This window comes from Battus philenor, unplaced genomic scaffold, assembly GCF_028537555.1.
Source record: "Battus philenor isolate CCGP_79_NKW_IND1 unplaced genomic scaffold, ilBatPhil1.0.hap1 SCAF_3, whole genome shotgun sequence".
Taxonomy (NCBI): domain Eukaryota; kingdom Metazoa; phylum Arthropoda; class Insecta; order Lepidoptera; family Papilionidae; genus Battus; species Battus philenor.
In genome coordinates, this window is record NW_027181693.1 from 5,965,531 (window position 1) to 5,986,412 (window position 20,882).

General features: G+C 30.8%; 5 protein-coding genes across 5 annotated transcripts in view; 3 read left to right on the top strand and 2 right to left on the bottom strand.

The window, feature by feature from the left end:
* The window catches only part of Asap (ArfGAP domain of ASAP), a 65,198-nt gene extending 64,777 nt beyond the window's left edge, over positions 1–421 (bottom strand). Inside the window, exons 1-2 of the mRNA XM_068770841.1 lie at positions 386–421; positions 76–272 (exon numbers count right to left, since the gene is read on the bottom strand). Of these exons, the coding sequence (XP_068626942.1) occupies positions 76–201 (126 nt within the window). The 5' untranslated portion in view covers positions 202–272; positions 386–421. The remainder of the gene's footprint in view (positions 1–75; positions 273–385) is intronic.
* A 1,303-nt stretch (positions 422–1,724) lies between these two features.
* On the top strand, positions 1,725–2,920 carry Muted (biogenesis of lysosome-related organelles complex 1 subunit 5). The gene is made up of 4 exons (XM_068770861.1): positions 1,725–1,818; positions 2,074–2,156; positions 2,491–2,679; positions 2,744–2,920. Exons 1-4 carry the CDS (start codon positions 1,800–1,802, stop codon positions 2,918–2,920), a joined length of 468 nt encoding a protein of 155 aa, XP_068626962.1. The 5' UTR covers positions 1,725–1,799.
* Positions 2,921–2,929: 9 nt separating this feature from the next.
* On the top strand, positions 2,930–4,356 carry LOC137927067 (uncharacterized). Its single transcript, XM_068770856.1, has 2 exons — positions 2,930–3,584; positions 3,680–4,356. The coding sequence occupies exons 1-2, from the start codon at positions 2,930–2,932 to the stop codon at positions 3,985–3,987; spliced, it is 963 nt and encodes a 320-aa protein (XP_068626957.1). The 3' UTR covers positions 3,988–4,356.
* A 1,655-nt stretch (positions 4,357–6,011) lies between these two features.
* On the top strand, positions 6,012–13,759 carry LOC137927064 (protein ref(2)P-like). Its single transcript, XM_068770851.1, has 8 exons — positions 6,012–6,031; positions 6,287–6,463; positions 8,193–8,357; positions 8,694–8,866; positions 9,003–9,666; positions 10,904–11,053; positions 11,976–12,122; positions 13,065–13,759. The coding sequence occupies exons 2-8, from the start codon at positions 6,289–6,291 to the stop codon at positions 13,208–13,210; spliced, it is 1,620 nt and encodes a 539-aa protein (XP_068626952.1). The 5' UTR covers positions 6,012–6,031; positions 6,287–6,288; the 3' UTR covers positions 13,211–13,759.
* Rrp42 (exosome complex component Rrp42) lies at positions 13,674–16,445 on the bottom strand. The gene is made up of 6 exons (XM_068770857.1): positions 16,316–16,445; positions 16,021–16,217; positions 15,645–15,810; positions 14,928–15,107; positions 14,326–14,552; positions 13,674–13,856 (listed from the first exon to the last, which is right to left on the bottom strand). Exons 1-6 carry the CDS (start codon positions 16,370–16,372, stop codon positions 13,754–13,756), a joined length of 930 nt encoding a protein of 309 aa, XP_068626958.1. The 5' UTR covers positions 16,373–16,445; the 3' UTR covers positions 13,674–13,753.
* Between the last annotated feature and the right edge of the window lie 4,437 nt (positions 16,446–20,882).

A 20,882-nucleotide genomic window follows, 5' to 3' on the forward strand; every position in this document is an offset into this window, starting at 1 on the left:
AAGTTAAAATAACTAATAAAAGCGAACAATAATTAAACTGTAATCTTAATTACTTAATACTTATAAAACACTTACTTCTTCTAATGCATTGATAGTTTGACGACATTGTGGCATACGCGACACGAATGTCGAAGTGGTGGGTGAACTGTAATCTTCTCTGGTTTCCTCAATAAATTCACCGATACCAATAAGACCCGGCATGATGATCACCGTCTCACAAGCTCACCAAAATTAAAGTTCAAATTTACACATTCGTGCACAATGATTATTCACTACAATGAAAGAAAAAACCTTTAAGATAAACCGAAGACATTGTAATAGATTAGCCACTTATGCGCAGGTAAAAACAAATTTCGCAAACAAAATTTTGTCTAAACACACCCACCTTGAAATTCATGAATGAAACTACTGTTGGATGACAGATTGAATACTGAATGACAAGAATGAAAACGAAATGTTAACTGACGCTTCAATGTTGCTATAACTAATTGCCAGAGGCATAAATACTATTAAAGCTTTTACATAAGATTTTAGGAATTTTAATAATCATTTTTATTGTTCTATATTGTATTAACCACATCAATTTATATCAGATAATAAACAACTTATTTCTTAAAAAATATTAGTATGTCTCTACACTGGTTGTAAAATGTGTTTACGTCCTTAGTACCCATACGGGTAAGCGGGTGACTCGATGAAGGTCTATGTTAACATAACAAAAAATGGGGATTCACAATTCGAAAGCGGAGATCTCGAAATTTTATCTGCTTTCAATGTGAAGAACAAATGTTGACTTTTATTAATATTTTAAAATGTTTTGATTTTTTTTAATTATGATTATATAGTAGAAATGTAGCAGGACCACGGTTAATAGCAAAATTTTGCAAGCAGTATGAGAAAAAAGTTCTGGGAACTTATAGTTTACATCTTTAAAGAATGAAGTATATTTATTGTTTCATGACATGAAAAAAATACACCTGCGATATGTTTAAGTAATAATTTGATGATAACAGATTGTGGAATATTTTTAATAATTCTTTTTGCGGTATTCCTACTGTTAAATTCCTCAGAAAACCAGGATTAACGTGATTACAATATACTTTTTAGTAATTGTTATAGTAATATGACAAATAAACATATTTTTTAATTAATTATTTGCTAACAACAACTTTCTCGTCAAAGTTTGAAATTACATGTAAATGCCCTTATTTTAAAACGCCGCTGATTATAAGAAGTACTTTCATACCATTCGGAAAATATTACAACTCACAATAAATAAGAAACTATTTGTCACTTTTACTTATTTATTCGACCTTCAATACGCTTAGAATTAATGTTCTCTGTCAATCATTCGCCTGTTTACTAAAAATTATCGATTGAAAGATAGAAAAAATTCTGGTTAACATAATGCAAGGCGTAAAGCCAACCTTTTTTTTACCTAGTTTGCCTTAAATGGATATTTTATTGTAAAAAAATTTGTATAATTATTTCTTAAGAGGTTTTGTAAATGGTAAAGTAAATTTTTCTAAACACATAAAATATAAATATTTAAATTTTATTAACATCAATTTACATTTTTACCGGATATGTTGTTGAAAGTTAAACTGAACCAAATAATTCAAAAATGATATCTTATGTTAATAGATAGACTTATGTTTATATACATATATTTGCGCAGAATCACAAAATATCGGTGAAATCGATCGTTGTTTATATGGCCATCTTGATTTTAAATATAACGAGGACCGCTCTCAAGTAAGGTATCAGTGAATCACTAGCTGAAACTCAAAAAATTGATAATGTCGGAACTGTCACGAGGTACGTGTCTATACTTTATGTTATTTTCCTTAGTTTTTTCTGTTAAAATATTTTATATTAGATTTAGGATATGAATAATATGAAAATAGTATAATATTTATTTTATATTATTAATGATTATTAGCGTTTATAAAGTAAAATAGTCAGCTCTGTCGTATTTTTAAAAGTTTTAGTTGATATTGTCTTAAGATATTTAAATGTTATCAAATCTTTGATTAGAGCTTCCCCTAATCATTATTATATTCTATCGAACAGAAATTGGAGAAATTTCGAGTCGCTTGTTCGATCACCGCCCATTCTTAAACGGGGAAATCAAGTTTATGTTAAAGGAGTTTGAGGTATGACTTCTTTGTATTCCGTGATTTTAAATTAAATTTTGATAAAAGAAATTGCTATTTTTTTTAACCAAAATCAATCGTTTTGTTATTTTGCAAGAGGCTATATAAGTAGAAATGACCATTGTATGTCATAAAGCGGTGTCTTGCAAACATTACTGTAATTTATTTTCAAGTGGTACACTTCTATATCTAATGAAATGACTCTTCTGAGACTGTACCATCTTGTACCACAATGATGAATATTTACGATAATGTGAAGTGATTAAGATTCAATAAATAAAAGTACTCTTTGAGTGGTGTTATAAATATTAATAATTATAAATATATTCCACAGGACAAGAGGGGTGATCGTGAAGTAGAAAATTTGTTTTCTATAATAGAGAATTACACTGATGTGAAGGATACACATGCTGATAAAATTGTCAAAGCTGGTGCAATTGTTCTTCCCCTTTTGAATGAAAAGTTAGAGCAGAGCTTGAAGTTAATTGGTGAAATTGAAAAAGATTATTCTGATATACAGAAGGTAATATTTATTTAACTTGTAATTTTTTTAATAAAACTTTATCTTATGGCATCACTGGTTATAGGTGTGTAATGAAAAACGTTCTGAAAATCAAGAAAAACGTCAAAAGGAATGGGATAATTTTATTGATGATATGAATTTTAATTGTAAAAGAATTGATAATACATTTGAAGAAAAAGAAGAAGAACTCAGAGACTTATATGCTGATTTGAATCATAAATTAAATATAACAAATAAGTGAGATTTAATAATGGACCAGAAGGGCTCACTTGTAGATACAAACCTAAGGATATTTCCTTCAGAAAATCTAAAGAAATTCTTAAATGATATCCCTATCACTGATGAAACCCCTTCAAATATTGTAAAATTTGTGCAGGCGGATAGTAAAAAATCTGAACTGAAACATAAATTTGTCCAGGTAAAAGAAGTTTTCCTAAATGACAATGACATTAAAAACATAAATAAAATTAAGGAAACTATTAATCATCATAATGAATCTAAGAAAACTGCTTTAAATGAAAGTCAAGATGTTACTGAAACTATTGAAGAAAAAGAAATTTTGAAGGATACAATTATCAAAAGCACCGCATTAGAAAAAAGAAAGTTTTCTGCTGACCATAATACTGAAAATGACTTGTTTCTAAACACTACTGATCTGGATTGGATATATGCATACATTAAGAAAAAACGAGACATTGGTCAAGAAGATATTCCATATTTACATGTTCTTTTTGAAGGTTCACAAGTAGAATTGCCAGAGAATGATATTATCAAAAGAAATCCAGTATTAGAGGCCAGATGCGTTAAGCTAAGGGCTCAACAGGAAGTTAGAGAATATCGAAAAATGACTAAAAGTGTTGATAATGTTAGAATGCGATATCCCGAGGACAGCATAAGTTATCAAAGTAAGTTTTTTTTTATTAATTGTAATGACAAAATATTTGATTTTGTTATACCTTGCAATGACTTTTCACTAACGAATTTTATTTTTTTATTGCAGTGAAACAACTAAACAAGCAGTTAATTGCCATTGGACAGTTCATCATATCCATTTTTGCTGGTTTTCTCTTTGGATTTAGAGGAGTGGAGTTAATGATTGGAAATTTAGATTTTGGTTTCAGACTACTTTTAGGAGTCATGTGTGCATTAGTAATTGCACTGGCCGAGATATATTTCTTGGCTAAAAAGTTAAATGAAGAATTAAATGTACCAGAAACAATACAGCTTGGAGGACCACCAAAATTTGTTAATGAACCATATTTTGGTTACAAAAATGCAGCAATAGATAAAAAGGAACATCAAGATTAAAAAATATATATACCCATTAGTTATAAATAATCTGTATTGTGTTTATGGTTATTATTGAAGTGTTTTCAGAACAAATAATCAGTTCATTATGCATGATTACTTAAATTGTGTAAACAAATTATTTTTAAGTCTTTTTATTTATGGTCCGAACTGAATAATGTTTTCTATATTTTATCTTATGTTAGTAGGTTTAGGTAAACCATTACATTCTGATTTTTGGTTCATAATACATATTATTAAGATAGATTAATTAATATGAGAGTAGGTGATAACACTAGACGTTTTTTAGAATATATTCAAATTCAATAGATATTTCAGTATAATAATCAGCCTAATATTTTTTTCAATAATGTCAACAAAATGTTTAATTAAAACAGTAGCCATGAATTATTATTATTTTTATTTAACCCCTGAGTTAGTTTAAACCTAAATTTATAATTGTAGATTATCGTTTTTCTACACTAGCAAAATTATATCTAAATTCTAGCATATAACAAAGATTAGCAGTACCTATATCATTGTTGAAAAAAAAAACAATTTAAACAAGATTTTTTGAAATTAAAGTAATACATCTAATTAGCATACAACGTGAAGTAGATTATCTTTATATGTTCTTGATTGAGTATCTATATGTGATCTTTTGATTATACTAAGCTTTGGACATCTCAGATCCCTAATAGAATAATTAAAAATATTGATTGAAAGTTCCAAAGACATCTCTGAACGAGCTTTTGTTCCTGGACATTTGAAGGGGCGACTGTCCTCGCGACGCAGTCCTCTGTAACATCAAATCAAATTTAAAACCTGGAAAATTTTTAACTACCTTAGAAATAGTTATAAATGCCAGGTATTGTATTAAACAACAGCTAATCAATCGGTAAATAATGCGGACCCAGATCTTGAGAATAGTCCAGTTTCGAGTTACAGCATGCTTATAATTATGCACTGTAACATCTGGTATAATATGTCGTTTATTTTATACATTTAGATGAACAGAAAAAATAAGTCGCGTTTGTTCAATAATTGTGTTAGTTACATCCCAATTAAAAAGCATTACTTTTACAACCTTAATACAAAAATATTAATACAACAAGTATTGAATACATTGTTCAAGCTTACAGTCGTTTAACGAGCTAAAGAGAGAGATATAGTCGGGAGTTTCTTTACGAGATCGAACCAAGTTTGAGGAGATCATTGGAAGAACGAAATTAACCTACATAACCCAGGGGATTGGAAAGTTGAAGTGGCAGTGGGTAGGACACAAAGAGCGTAGAAAACACGGTCACTGAGACCTTAAGATCTGAAGAGAAAACCACGGATCGGTAAGCGCACCATGGTTGCGTGCCTGATCCAACTGGTTCTTTGAAAATCGATAGGGAAGCTCTATGTCAATGATGATGACAATACAATTGTTTTAAAAACTTGGTACGGTACTCTGTTATCCAGGCTTTTGAAAGATTTATGGTGCAAAAGTAGCTTAAGGGAATTGTTTCAATTTTAGCAAACAAGACAATTGGTGTTGTGGTTAAGATAAAGTTAAGAAACTTTAATGTAACGTTCAAAATCTTCTTAATAAGACTATATTATGATTATACATACAAATCTACGTAAAAGACAAAAAAGGTAATAAAAATATTTTATACGTATATTTTATTTCTCTCATTGACTGAAAGAAAAGCAGTGCCCGGGACAACTACAACCCTTAAAATAAAAAATAATCATAATGTATAGTTTTTTATATTAAATAACAAATGAACTTAATAAAACTATTTCTTTGTATTGATATTAGTTTTTGGTTCCATGTTATAATTTTTTTATCTGTGATACTTGTTTATGTTCACTGTTATTAAATGACTTTCTGTTTTGACAAGTAAGTTGCACAACATTAATAGACAATTTTCGCTTCTCCAATGTTCTATGCGGTATGAATCATTATGAACCTGTGTTTATAAACAGAAACTCTGCGAAATAATATTATTTTCTTGTTGTAGTTCGCCTAAAAAGGATATTTCGTTTTTCTCAAAAATCTTGGTTTATTTCGCTGGTAAGTGATATTTACTTTCTGTATAGTGTAAAATTAAGATTTACACGAAGTTGGTTGTTTGTTGGTATAATCAAAATGTTTAATCAAAATGGCTTCTTGTAATTATCGTTTATTTCATATATATATATAAAAAGGAATTGTTCTATCGCAAAGAATTTTTATTATATTACATAATTATTTTAAATTTGTTTAATTTGTTAAAACTTAATATTCATTTTGTGAAAACTAGTTTACCAATTTACTTTCTTACCCTAGCAATGGAGGACAAAGTACAATTCAAAGCATATACTTATTGGAAAGACGAAGCCAAACCTGAAGTACGTAGGTTTGGAATTGAAAAGAGTGTAGTGACAAGTTTTTGTTACTTAGATGCAAAACTCCAGGAGGTTTATCCTGGCTTGAAGAATAAAAAATACACTGTGTCTTGGAAAGGTAAGTTTCAGTATTATACTATGGGGTCTTTTTGTTAAAGTAGTCATAATTTAATGTGCTGATGCAACATTTTTTAAACTTGAATATTTTACACTTTTCTAATTAGTAAAGGTTTGTTGATTGTGAAATAACGATATACTTACATAAAGATCAAACGGTTTAAATTTGTTATTTTTGACTTCATTAAATAATATGAATAAGGAGATTTATTTGTAAATAATTAGTAAATTGTAATTATTTATAGATATGTTACTTTTGTAATTTTTAGAGTTATTACTCTTTTTATTAATTCAGTTAGTCATAATAATTTTTTATGGTATATTTTGAATGGCATACATTGGTATTACATATTATTACTAATTTTGAGAAAATATTAAGTGTTGGCTTTCATTATTCGAACATTAATAAAATATTTAATACATTAGGCAAATCATAGTATTTAAATGGACCTTACATAGTTTAGTTTTAGCTATTAAAACTCAATAGAGTTAAATCACAAGAAGTTGTTACTGTTAAATATTTGAAAAATGTTGTAAAAGGTTGGCTGGTTTAATATTTAAAGAATTTACTTTATGCTCAGTGATGAGTCATACTTTCATATGACTCAACGAAGTACATTCAATTAATTAACATTACAAGTTTTTTTTTTATGAAATATGAGAACAAATTAAAAAGCTTAATTTTTTTGCATGTTACAATGATTCAATGTTTTTTTTTATCATTAATGATTTACCCTCTTGTTATTATTTTGATGTATGTATAAATTAATTTTAGCACAAAACTATTGAGGTGATTTTTTTAAGACTAAAACATAAATGACAAAAGTAATTTACAGGCTTCTAAACCTTCTTGTATGCCGGTGTTTTAATAGCTTAATTTGCAAAAGCAGACATCCTTAACTGTTTCATTCATCAATTTACATTAGGGAATTTTTTATCACAAATGTTCACTCCACATTTAGACAATTAATGTTAGATAAACAAGAATTTGACTTTCACAGATGTTTTACTTTAATCCTGTATAGAAGTGGATTAGCTTATTTTACTCAGTCTTTGTTAAAAACTATCTGTGCATGGAATTTCTTAAAATCCTATACATTTTTTACCCTTTTTCTACTGGATCATATATAAATTATTCTCAACGCTAGTTGTTCTATATAATATGCTTATTTACTAAATACTCAAATACTAAGACTACTTTTACTTTTAATCAAGGTTACAAGTAGCAAGATATGGTTTATAAGTTTGTTAATGAACTTCTTACATTTTATTTATTTTGTATTTTAATGTAAAATAATATAAAAGATGTTTCAATATGTATATAGTTACTTATTGAAGTAACAAATTGTGAGTAACCAATTTACTTATTAAAGTGCTAAGCTTAGCATTATGGGACGGTAAATAAATAATCAATGTAATGGTAATGAAAGAAAAAAAATGATTTTTTATCCAGGTTGCACACAAATTTGCAAAATTGCAAACAATAATGGTCTCAGCTGTGACTAGTAGGTCACATTTCAACACATAATATGGTGCAAACTGCAACATAATGCCAATTTTTATTATAATAATATTAATCTAGAATCTTTGTTTTAAATGAAAGACTTGAATTTCCCTTTAACATTTAGTTGCAATATACTCAGAACTATACATTTGGTTTTGTGAGCTGGTAGGTAGTAAGGGTTAGTAATGATGGATGCCTTAGCAAAACCAATTTTTTTTAATTTAAGATGAAGAAGGTGATGATGTAAGTATTTCTTCTGATGAAGAGGTGATTATTGCTCTATCATCTATGACCGAGAATCTTATGAAATTGAATGTGTACTGCATGAACAATGAGCCAAAGGAGATTGATTGTGATGTAGTTATTACTGCCTCAACTGAGGAAGTTCCTGGTGAGTTAACATTTGTGTAATAAATTTGTATATTCATTTGGCACTGATAAATTACAACAAATAATTTGTATTTCTATCTCCTATGTACTTTTTGGTGTAGAACATAATTATTTATATTACTTTGCATTTGTTATAAGTATATTCACAAAATTATTCTCAAATACAGTACAGGTATCTGTACATGGACTAAATAATAAAGTTAGTTGTAAGTTTTAAATCCAAATTTCACATGAGTTCTACATTCATAACATGAAAAGGTTCTATGGTATTTATAGATTAATTACACTTTTTTGTAATTCATTCTTTTAACCAAATTGTTATTATTGTAACTTTTAGGAGACAACAACATGCCACATTATGGAGTTGTTTGTGATATCTGTGATGCTCCAGTAGTGGGATTCCGATACAAGTGCACTTCTTGTGCTGATTATGATCTGTGCGCCAAATGTGAGTCGGCTGGTCATCATGCTGATCACATCATGGTGCGCGTACCTATGCCGAACATGCCAGTAAGTTTTATGAGTTATTTGGATGTGTTAACAGGACTGCAATTAGTTTTAAATTTTGTTGCTTATTTAATACAGTTTATACAATTTTAGCCAGCATCTACATTAATAATTACGATCATTGGCTTATCTTTTTTAGCGTACTACCATTAGAGCAGCTATTCGGCGTTCACGTCACATTATGAAAGCTGTGTCCAATTCAATGCCAGATACAGAATGCCCTTATAAAAGACAAAGACGGGATAGAAGCTCTGATAAAAAGCGTCATCATGGACATGGTGAAGGCAGTCGTGGCGATCAACACCATCGCCGCTCACGTTCTAGTTGGCTCGAAACCTTTACCACCTATATGAATGAATTTGCAAATCTTGCCGGCGATATTGTTTTAGAAACTGACCAAAACAAAGACAAGGAGCCACAATCTGCTCAAGCAGATTCCAAAGCCCAATCTACTACTAATGAGAATGTGCAACCTTCTAAGCAACCAGAGCCAACAACGTCTACTCAAGGAGCAAACCAATGCCCCTTTTCTTCTGATAACAATGACGTAAACGTCCAGGAAATTATAAAGATGATGGATACTATTGGATTGAAAGGAATTCTGTCTAAATTGGCCGAAAAAAAGAAGCCTTCAAATGCGAGTGGCGAAGTTAATAATGATAATCATGATCAGGTGATGGAAGAAGACAATGAGAGTGTTCAATCTGGAGTGTCATCAACATCGAAAGATGTTCAAAATTCCAAGAAAGATGCATCTCCAGACAGAGTAGCTGATGACTGGACAGTTATCAATAAAGAAAAAGGTAAAGTTTTTAAAAACTAATATTTCGTATATGCAATATAAGTTTCCAAAGGACGGTCAGTAGCGCCCTCAGTGTCACCATAACACTATACTTGCAATCGCCAACCCGCCTGCCAAGCGTGGCGATTATGGTATATCCTCTCAAAGATATCTATGGGGGAGACCTATGCCTTGCAGTAAGCCTCTATGGGCTGAAATTACGACAACATTATACAGGATGTCTTTTGGCTTTGTTTTCAAACTTGAATAAAAAATGTAATATTTGACACAGTTTTAATTTTAGGTTTTAAAGAGTAAGTCATTCAAATGTCTTCCGCTAAGTTACGTAAATATTGGTTCAATTGAGCTGATTTCTCGACGGATATACACACGAGTAAGGGGATTGTTATTGTGAACTCTCTGAGGTCCCCCCACGAAAAAAAATTATTGAATTTAAGCCGGATGACCTCAGTGGTATGGGATATGTCCCAAAGCTACTGTTCATCAGTGTTTGAGGGCTTAGCTCCCCGAAGCACATTCAAAGAAGCTTTGAACGTATGTGTTTGCAATTTACGAAGGATGGGCGGGCTGAGCATGCTTTTATAATTCTCACTATTGACGTTTCTCTCCTGGACTCGAGCAGTTTGGAAAAAAATGATCCAATTATCCCAGTCCTGGATAAGGCAAACCAAACAGTCATCCTGGGGCAATGGTTTTTGATGTTTCAGTCGAGGAATTCGAGTTCCTGGCGATCAGTAACGGCAGTTTTCCTTGGACGTGTGACTGTTTAAGTGAAATTGAACCGTGAATTTTTGCGTGAAACCAAGTCACTTATGAAACTTCAGATCCGTTTAGTAAATTTCATCAATAATCGCTGCTGGAAGTCCTAGTGAGGATATGTGTGTATTGAAAGTCGTGCTTTTCACGTAAACTATCTTCAACCAGTTCAAAGTCCTTGGAGATCGACTGAGCCCTGGCCGTGAGTTGCTCGTAGCCGAAGCAGTTGCGCGGAGTCACTTGGTTCATCATCACTTTTATGTGGAATACCGAAGTATGAACAAAGTAGTTCATTGTAGTTACGTAAGAACCTCATAAAATGCCTTGACGGCGAACGAGCGATTCTCATTCGACCATTGGAATGTGGTGACAGACAATATATATTGTATCTCAATAATATTCGGTTTATTTTTATACATAACAAGTTTTTTTTTATTTGGTACAGTATGATTTTGTATGTATGAGCATTATTCATTCAACAGATTTGATGGAGACAGATGTAATAAAACCCAGTGCACCAAATGAAGAAAATCTGCCCATTGGTTTTAAGCCAACTGAGGAACTTCAACAACCTATTAAAAATGGTGTAGATAATCAAAGCCTTTATCCCCAATTGCATGTTGCATCTGCTGGTAAATATTTTAATTTTTATGACTATTCGTGTTTTGCACAATTATTGCCTACTAATAAGGGTGAAATTAATAACTAATAAGTTATTAATTTCACCCTTTCGGTATGGCTGGTACACATCGGTACCACATAAGTTTAAAAATATCTGAGCAGTTATCTTTTTGTATAAAAGCAATGCTATTTGTACCACACTGTATTTTAAGTGTTTGAAAATCTTGCAAGTGGTGGAAAAAAGTATTTTATACTCTTTTAAATATGGCCGCGGGTAATTCATGGATTATGTATAATCAAGTCAGACGAGAAAAAAAACCAGTTTTTATCATTCTTACTAAAGATACTACTTACTAAAGATAGTAAAAATACAAGCGATCACTAAGTAAAAAAGGGCGTAACTTCTAAGAAACGAAAATTTTATGGCGAAGTATCATTGCATTTGCCAATTGAAGGTTAAACAAAAAGGTGTTCAAGATGAGGTCTAAAAAAAATTTAAATAAGAACAAAAGCACTGTCAACAATGTGATATACCTTTATGCACAAATTGATTTAAGCTTTATCATACTGTATCATAAATTGTATATATCTTTTGTAGTTTAAAATGAAACAAATTTATAATTTGCTTAATTGAACGGTTTTTTTATAGGGCCGTGGTACATAAATGTACCAACAATAAGTATAGATGGTACAATGGTTTACCAGTCTCCCCAGCTGTATCTCTATTTTTTTTAAATTATTTTATTTATATATTTTATCTTAACATATACCACACATTAAAACGATTAATAAATTGTTTTATTTAACGATTTTTTGAATACTATAGGGGTTAAAAGAAAATCTTTAGGTATTAAAATAATACAAAAGTATATTAGGAATGTTGTATAGAATGAAATTCTGGATATAATTTAATCTTGCTGTTATTTACATTAGTGTTGAATCCCAAAGAGCCGGAGGCTTCAACACCTTCCCAAGGACCTACTAAGCCAAAAGAGCAAGTCAAGCAGAAAATTTCTTCAACATCCCATAGCCAAGCCAAGCCGGAGTCACAAGAAACTCAACCACAAGTTTATCATGTTGGTAAGTATACATTTATAATTTTTTAATTGATAGCAGCTGATCAAACCCCTTACCACTCCAATAACCATATTGGTAATTAAAAAAAGACAAGCTAATGTAAAATTGTTATACAAATTAAAAATATAACTAATCATTTAAATACTGGGTGGTTGTGGTTAAATCTATACAGAAGATAAGGTTATTTTTTTTAGTTTCAACAGCCTCTTAAAAGACCAATGTGGTTTAAAGAAAAAATATAGTAAAAATTAAAGGACGACAACTGTAATTGAAATAATACAATTCCATTTAATTTTATATCTTATTCACAAATTAATATTAATAATTTAATTTAGAATGATTGGCATATTAATTAAACATTAAATATTGTTAATCTGTTTTCCTCAATAACCAAAATTAAGATTGTTTATTAACAGTGTTCTTATTGGTCAACATGTTTTGTCAAATTTTTTTGTTCAGGGGCTTCTTGAAATACACACTATAAAATATTCACTAAACTTATTAAGATTAGATTTTAGGACTCTGTGATTATATCATAGAATTCTATTAGTGTAGAGTGATTTACTGAGTCTAAGCTACTCTGGTGGAGACTAATTCCCCTGGAGTCTCAGTTAGAACTGAAGCAATTGTCATTTGATGTCCCTAGAGTTGTTAACTTATTGTGCTCATACATAATATGAGGTTTACAAAATTTTGGTATTTAAAAAATACAGGTTTATTGCCTGCTTTGTTTGCACATTGCTCTTCAGGGGACCATTTACTGTTTTATAACTAGTTACATATGAAAGTTTTTATTTACAGTATTAATGTGCTACAATTTTCCCGTTGATTATGATTTGCCAAGGTCATGGCACTCATATGTTTGTTAGCTATTTTAATGTATTATTATATTAGCTTGAACTATTCAAAAATATATTAAATGTGCATATTTACTTTTTTAAACAGTGCCACATATTGATGCGGCTATAAAGCAAATGCTGAGTATGGGTTTCACAAATGACGGTGGTTGGCTGACTCAACTATTGGAAAGTACCAATGGCAACATTGCTGCAATGCTGGAACTGCTGACTCCTGTTAATCCCAAGAAGTAAATGAAAGGGGAATCCTATTTCTTATTGCAATTATTATCACTTTTTTATATTCATTATAATAGACACATGATATAACACATATGTTAGTACTTGTAACTTTTAAGCAGGAAATTTTGCTGCAATAGATTGATTGAACTTTCAATTTTAAAACTGGATCGAAATCATCTGTTACTTACTGTTATCTGTTACTTGATTTAAACATTTCTGTTCATTGCATCAACATGTAGTTATTGCATCCTTACTTTTTCAGAGTTGTACTTAGTTTTCGTTTTGCTCTAGGTCCTACTCTAGGTGGCGGATATTCCAATTAAGATAATTTTACTATAACATTCTTTGCATAATAAAGATGTTTGCCGTTAAGATTACATTAAATTTGACTAAATACTTATGAAGCTTCTTTTGTGTTATACAATTAAGAAACTATAAGCATGATATATACCCAATGTAGAAACATTAATATTGTATGGTGACAATGTAATCTGTGTACCTATTATATATAGGTAATTATTAAATAAAGGAAAAATAAAGGCAATTAACAATGTTTTATTTTAGAAACCCATATGAGTGTTTTTTCTGACTCGTGTTTTGTTTTCTCTCGCGTAAGAGAGCTCTGCCAAGAGCTTCATCCAAACATTTAGCAGCAATTCTAAAAAAAAAACAGTTATAGAGAAGACGGTTTTATATTACTTATTTGTAACAAATATGTTTCATTTGGTCGTTGTCATTTTTCAAAAATAGTTTCAAAGTATGAAAGATCTTTTTTCATCTGTTTTTTTGGTTCGTTTTTAATTAGTCTTATTTAAGTATTATTAAGTAGAAGACAGTTTTATATTACTTATTTGTAACAAATATGTTTCAATTGGTCATTGTTATTTTTCACAAATAGTTTCAAAGTACGAAATATCTTTTTATCTGTTTTTAGTTCGTTTTTAATTAATCTTATTTAAGTATTTTTAAGTACCTACACTTTATCATAATATATCCTCTTAACAACACAAAATTTGAGTATGTCTCAATTTTTATGGAAAATAAATACCTTTATAGAATATAATGGAACAAAAACATGAAAACTAAAATATACTATTATAATAAATTGTTTTATTAGTAATACTAACATTCCTTGATTGATGGCATCTTTAAGTGTTTTTGGTGCTAGACTTCCTGGACCGTTCATACCAATTGTACTAAATTTACAATCAATATCACACACTTTTTCAGTCTGTTGATCAGAATAATACTTGGGATTTCCCGTTACACCAACTATCAGAGATATCACACTACAGCGTTCTTCTTCTGCAGATGGGTCTACAACACACTTGTCTCCTATTTTGCATAATGTAACCTAAAATTTGTAGGTGGTTTACAGAACATTGCAAATTTATTTAAAATCAGCTTGACCATATTGTAAAATCATATAATTGTTAAATATTAATTATTGCAGAGTGGACACATTATCTAAAGTTGAGGGAAGACAAATAATTGTACTTTATTGGAATTATCAATTGCGACATATGGGTGACACAGGTTGCAGTTTTAACTCCCTAGACATTGTTACACTGTTAATCCAATATAGGAAGTTTCACAGAAACTATGTTTTATGTATATGTTTTACATCCTCTCCTCCACAATTTTTAAAAGTAAAAATTATCAAGTGTGACAAAAATATTTTGATATACATTATGGCGATGTCATTGTGTTACCAAAGTTAAATGCTTACCAAAAGTGGTACACATCCAATATCCAATTGTTTGCTGTCATATGGATCATCTGACAATTGTAAGTCAACATTGCCACCATCCATGAGTGCTGCTTTTACAAAAGGTAATCTTGTGTTAAATAATGCAGCCTTTACAGCAAGTGATACTGCATCACATAAGTTTCCGCCACATTCGAGAATCTAAAATGGTGTGTGATTAATGATGAGAATAGAGGTTCCTAATATGGGTGGTACCCACCCTAGGTAGAGCTTTTCATGGTAGTAGCAGGTCCACCAGGCAAATTGAGGTGTTATGGCATATCTTTATATTAGAAAAAAATGTTTTATCTAGTCATAAAAAATCTTTATCATTTATTATGGCTTAAATAAACATTGAGATGTTACATAAGTAAGGAGTTTAAAATATTTACTTTGATCATTTCATTTTTGTAGCTGGTAGTCTATAAAAGATTAACATATTCATTATGGATGGTAGTAAATTTCCCATGGACAAATATTTATATATATAGCATAGCAATATTTTCTATTAATAATACAATATTTAACTAGGATTATTTTTAAATTTTATAACATATAAATAGGTTATTCTAGCAAAAATACATCTGGAAATTTAGATTAAGTGTGTGAAGTACTCTGCCACCTCTAGTATGAAGGTGTAAATGCCAAGAGCAAATCAGTATTTGCCTGTAACAAGTTCTTGGTATCTTCTCTACTTACTAAAATATCAACATATAATTTCCAACATTGTTTTCCTTCAAATATACAAAGCTGTTTTAAGTTGAAAGCTTGAGATGTTTGGTAAGCACGCTGCATCATATTTGATATATTGTTAGCCAACTGTTCTCCTCCCCTCCCTTCAAACTCTGGTGTTGCATTTGCAGAACTGATAACAATGCAGAAAATAGGTTTAGATTAGGTTTCGACTATTTAACTAGTCTTTAACATAACCTATTAATTGCAGTTATAATATATGAATTTGTGTAAGATTTTCTTAAAACAATTAACATTGTTAATTTCTTAAAACAAGTTTCGGCATCAGCTAAATTAAGTGTTAAACACTTGAATATTATTTAAATCAAATTTAAGCTCTTACCAATCAACGAAGAATTCTATTTTGCCCAGTTCGGGTTTTTCGGGTTTTGGTACATCTATTTCTGTTTTAACTCCAACAAGGATATCTGTATTAGCAAGCCGTAATCTAGCAGAGCCACTTGCGTGACTGACTACATCAGTCTCCAGTTCCATTGGTCTATAATCAATGTTTGATCTGCCGTCTGATCTAAAATCATTCTGGAATTTAAAAAAAAAACATATTTTATGTCGATGTTTTTAAACACTCTTAAACAAAATAAATAAGACGAAAAGGAAAAGTTTGTTTATATGCTAACTTGGACTCCGTGTAAGATATAAAGCTTCTCCGTTGAACTAAGTAAAGGACCAGCCATTATAATAATAGAGTTTTATTAATTGTTTTGCATAAAGTAAATAATGTGCTGTAACACACGTGAAAATGAAGTTAGTTTTGTTTTGACATTTAAATAGGCATCAGTGCTACCAGCCTAAAAAGTTGAAAATATTACAAACATAAACCTGAAAAGACCATTAAATAAAAAAAAAAACAGCGAATTGCAATCGAAATTATTGAATGTAGACGCAAGGTATGTATAATATATCGAAAGATTGATAGGAGATGAATGTAACATTTCATTAGTACAAAATGACAATAATGTTCGTCCTAGCTTAAAGCAGTGGAACACCAGGCGTAGAACACGGGGATGAAATATCAATGAAATATTTTGTCTGACCATTAATACTATTTCAAATAAAAAAGAATATTACGGTTCAGTTTAAAGTTTGTCATTCTTAGTTGAATATTCAGTGTTTTCTCATTTTTGTGACTTATATATTAAAATGAATTGAGCTGAGTACGTATACACTTTCTGACTTCGTTTATGGTTTTGTTAAGTTTTAACTATCAAGAAAAAAAATGTGAAGAAGTCAAGTGTAACGAGATTCGATTCTGGAATAGTATAAGCCTGTTCTTTTTAACACCACGTTCCATGAAGCTCGATCTATCTAAGCGTGGTTGGAAACAAACACTTTTGAAGGCATTAGAGCTAAAGACTGCTCCTCATCTAGTCCCTATCTTAATCCATAGCATTGGATGATTTATGATTAGTTTAAGAGAATATGACATGCTTTAAATGCATCAGCAGCGAAGAATTCTCCCTTGAAGATTGTGCGTGACTATTGTTAACTGGCCTGAATATTTAAAGGATTGTACAATATTAGACCTACATTGGATTGGTTCGATAATTTTAAATAAACTACATATATTTTTCTACATGATATCTCACGGATTTTTTAGTGACCGAATTTTATTTATGATAATTTATTTGTATGTATTCATATCCTGAGCATGCTATACACCTTATTGTATGTGTTAAAACCAAAGGAGACCATTTTCAATAAACTTAATAGAGTAATAATAAACCTTAGTAGAAGAGGTTCTCTATCTAATTGAAATAAAAAAAATTAAGCGAAGTCAACTAAATGGTTGTCCCAGACAAAATTCTTTTTCAGAATACCTGTATTTATTTCACACTTATATGCTTATTTATGCACATGCGGGAATAATATTGTGGAAAATTTCCACAATTGCGCGGCATATAAGTCATCGTCCTAATGCAATTTAGCTGTAGTACAAAGTCCGTCGACTGTCAACAAAACCATTATTTGGCACCGCTCCGCACCTGCGGGTTATCAACGACCGATAAAATATGAAAGATTCAGCGGCAGCTATAAGCTTCATATATTGTATTACTCTAAACTAATATTACAGTAATAAACATTTTCTACGAATGCACTGAAGAGTATTTTAAAGAAGCGAGACAAACGGACGAGTTACTCTGCGACAATTTTCATTGTTAGTTTATAGGACAAATCATCATTTGTGGCGAAAATTTTATAAGATGTACTTAGTGTTCTTTTTGTAAGACTTACTAATGAGACAACAAAGTCATGCATATTGTTAATACACAAAAAGACAACATGATCCGTTAATTTGAAAAAGGTGTAGACAATGCTATCTTATGCTGAAAAAATTCGAGAGAACTAAAATTATATCGGAGAGCGCATATAAGCAAATCTCGCCTTAAGGAGAGTCTTTCGTGCGTCTGGGACCCGGGAATAGACCAAGATTTGATTGCTTGATAAGAAAGAGGATAGACAATGGTAGCATAGCCTCTTTGTTGAGTGACAATGGATATCGCCGCGTTTTCAAACAATATTGCGGAAAAGTGTTTGGGAAGTACATTCAAAATAGAATTAGGTTAGATAAGGAAAATTAAAATAAGGATTAAAATAATGTACGGGTACGTAATCTGGAAAGTAAAGTGCTGCTATGGAAAGCTGATGAAATTAAAAATGTATTTAAAATGTAAAATGAAAGTAGAACAAATTACGTAACATCTTTAATCAGAACCAAAAGAAAACACGCGAAATGTTATACATCTGTAACATTTTGAGAATTGTTCCAAAGAATGGAAGGCGGTGCACGAAAGGATTGTTAAATTTGAAAAAGGAATGTTAGAAATTGAGGCGTAGTACAGAAGAAAGAGTGGAAGAATATGTGACGAATAATCCCCGCCTATCACTATAATTTAAATTACATACAAAATAAACAGCGGTTCTGAACTTGGCATCCACCAAGTTATAAAAAAATTAGAGAACTTTGCTACTCTGCGCTGCTAAACCGCAAGTTATAGCAGAAAACTCTTGCCACTGTTACTGTTGCGCTTGAAAGTATATATTTTATAGCCCGATTGTAAACCCGCGAGTCCCGACCGACACTTTACTTTAAAGTAATCGTAAAAAGTAAAAATAATCTTATTGTTCACACACCATGTTTGTTCCAACTTTGAGTAAAAAGTGCAACACATGCGCTGCTCGACTGTGGAAAATCTATACGATATTATTTCCGCAGGTGTATATAACCATGTAACTTTTATGATACAAGCCTTCTGCTCCGTGAAATCATCATCGACGAAGCTGCAATTGCCCCCGGTTTAACACCATTAACGTGAACAGAAACAATTCAATAAAAGCATTCTGTAATAGCGTTACGTATGTAACAGTCATGCAGTTTATTTCACACAACAGCCGTTTTTCATTTAGGGTAAAGAACCACTCTCTACTACTAAGGTTTTCTTCTTTTAAATAACTGAAGTAAAGGTAGAATAGTTTAATCCGTTATACATCTCGCTCACGTTCGTAAGGGTTTGAACGATTCAGGGACGGAATTTATCTAACAAGGATTTTAACAATTGTCGACCTCGACATTAATTATAAACTGTACATCGCAGTCTATGTGTTTTAAAAGATTGGGATGGGTTTTTTCAGCGAATATTAAAGAGAATGGACTAAGATAGTTAAATAATTAAACGTTACAACCAAAAGTTTCTTTCCGAAAGATTTTGTTAGGTTGCATTTATTTTCAGAAAATTTTAAGAATTTCGTAATAATTCTTAATAGTTATAAAGCACTTGCACTAATGACGAATACATTTTTATTTATGTCTAATAAAATAATTATTTTCGGTTTTATTAAATGTTGTAATTATATTATACGTATGTAGATTTTCATGTAATTAACCTTTTAATAATCAATATTTAGGTTTTAGGATTCTAAAGTCTTGCTCTTATATTTATTCAGGCGGTGTAAATTGTATATTTTTTATGGCCGGGGGCCCGTCGTTCTCTCCTATCGTATTTTTGGGACGGGACATTGCAATCTTACCAATTTTTTCACATAATCTTTTATTTCTTCGCTCATTTTTCATGCGTTTGATCTTTCTTTTTTCATCTTAATTTTTCAACTTACTTCTTCATCTACAATTTTTCTAGCATTCCATATCATACTAATTTTCTTTTCAAGTGTTGCTTCACTTACATCACCTCGTTCCTCAACTATTATAGATACAGGTATTTTACATTTTTGCTTTGTAATTCATTATCCTTTATTAATATACTTAATTAATTTTACATTTAATCACAATTAAACAATTTTTTGCTTATTTACATAACATCCTGTTTTATTTATTTTCTCTTTATTCATTTCACATTAGTGTTTTACTTTTCCTCCTATTACTTCAATTTCTTATTCGACCTGTTGTGTTTTCACCTTTATTACTTTTAACTAAGTATGTCCTCATTTATCGCTCTGCAACATTTGAGGAACGCAGGCCTGTCTTCGTCGTTGTTTATCAGTTATGCGATGCTGTCCTCGGTTATCTTCTTTCTTTTAAGGAGTTCGGATTCACACTGGAGCCCTCAGAATGCGGTAAGTTGTATATTAGATATATAGTTGCCAATTGAACCTTCACAATTCTTCGGTTTCGACCGCTAGTTAATCCAAGGTCTCCGAAATAATCGTCTTGTTGACTGACGACCGACTTTGAATAGCGGCAGAAGTGCAACAGAACCCTAATTTATGCGCCGCGCGAATGAAATTTTCGACGATATTATTCCGCAGGGGTTGACAGTCATGTAACTTTGGCAAATAAGTATTCCGTAGTGGTGTTCCGTATGGACCAGCCATGCGACTTACTTCACTCAGTAGTCTTTTATTTCAATTAGAAATGTAAACATAAGGTAATCTACATCTAAGCACAATTCAAAATAAATTACATCTCATTTTCTTATTAAAATACACTTGTTTGTTTACTTTTTATTAATTTGATTACAAGAGTTTTTGATTAACGACCCAGAGGTTCCTTGTATTTAAGCAAGACCGTATTTTTGTGGTAAACACATTTCTTAACAAGGAATTATTGATTCGGCAATTTTTATATGCGGACGATATTCCAATCAAGTAACAATATGTTACTTGATTGGAATGCGGTGTAAAAAATAAAGGATTTTCAGAAATGAAAAATGGTAAAAATCTTTATCAATT

Excerpts from the sequence above, each read along its gene's own strand:
- Muted (XM_068770861.1), top strand. Across the intron at positions 2,157-2,490 it reads TTATGTTAAAGGAGTTTGAG|GACAAGAGGGGTGATCGTGA; the intron begins GTATGACTTCTT and ends TATATTCCACAG. Across the intron at positions 2,680-2,743 it reads ATTATTCTGATATACAGAAG|GTGTGTAATGAAAAACGTTC; the intron begins GTAATATTTATT and ends CACTGGTTATAG.
- LOC137927067 (XM_068770856.1), top strand. The coding sequence starts at position 2,930 with ATGGACCAGAAGGGCTCACTTGTAGATACAAACCTAAGGATATTTCCT. Across the intron at positions 3,585-3,679 it reads GGACAGCATAAGTTATCAAA|TGAAACAACTAAACAAGCAG; the intron begins GTAAGTTTTTTT and ends TTTTTATTGCAG.
- LOC137927064 (XM_068770851.1), top strand. The coding sequence starts at position 6,289 with ATGGAGGACAAAGTACAATTCAAAGCATATACTTATTGGAAAGACGAA. Across the intron at positions 6,464-8,192 it reads ATACACTGTGTCTTGGAAAG|ATGAAGAAGGTGATGATGTA; the intron begins GTAAGTTTCAGT and ends TTTTAATTTAAG. Across the intron at positions 9,667-10,903 it reads AGTTATCAATAAAGAAAAAG|ATTTGATGGAGACAGATGTA; the intron begins GTAAAGTTTTTA and ends TTCATTCAACAG.
- Rrp42 (XM_068770857.1), bottom strand. The coding sequence starts at position 16,372 with ATGGCTGGTCCTTTACTTAGTTCAACGGAGAAGCTTTATATCTTACAC. Across the intron at positions 16,218-16,315 it reads ATATCTTACACGGAGTCCAA|AATGATTTTAGATCAGACGG; the intron begins GTTAGCATATAA and ends TTTAAATTCCAG. Across the intron at positions 13,857-14,325 it reads GATGCCATCAATCAAGGAAT|AATTGCTGCTAAATGTTTGG; the intron begins GTTAGTATTACT and ends TTTTTTTTTTAG.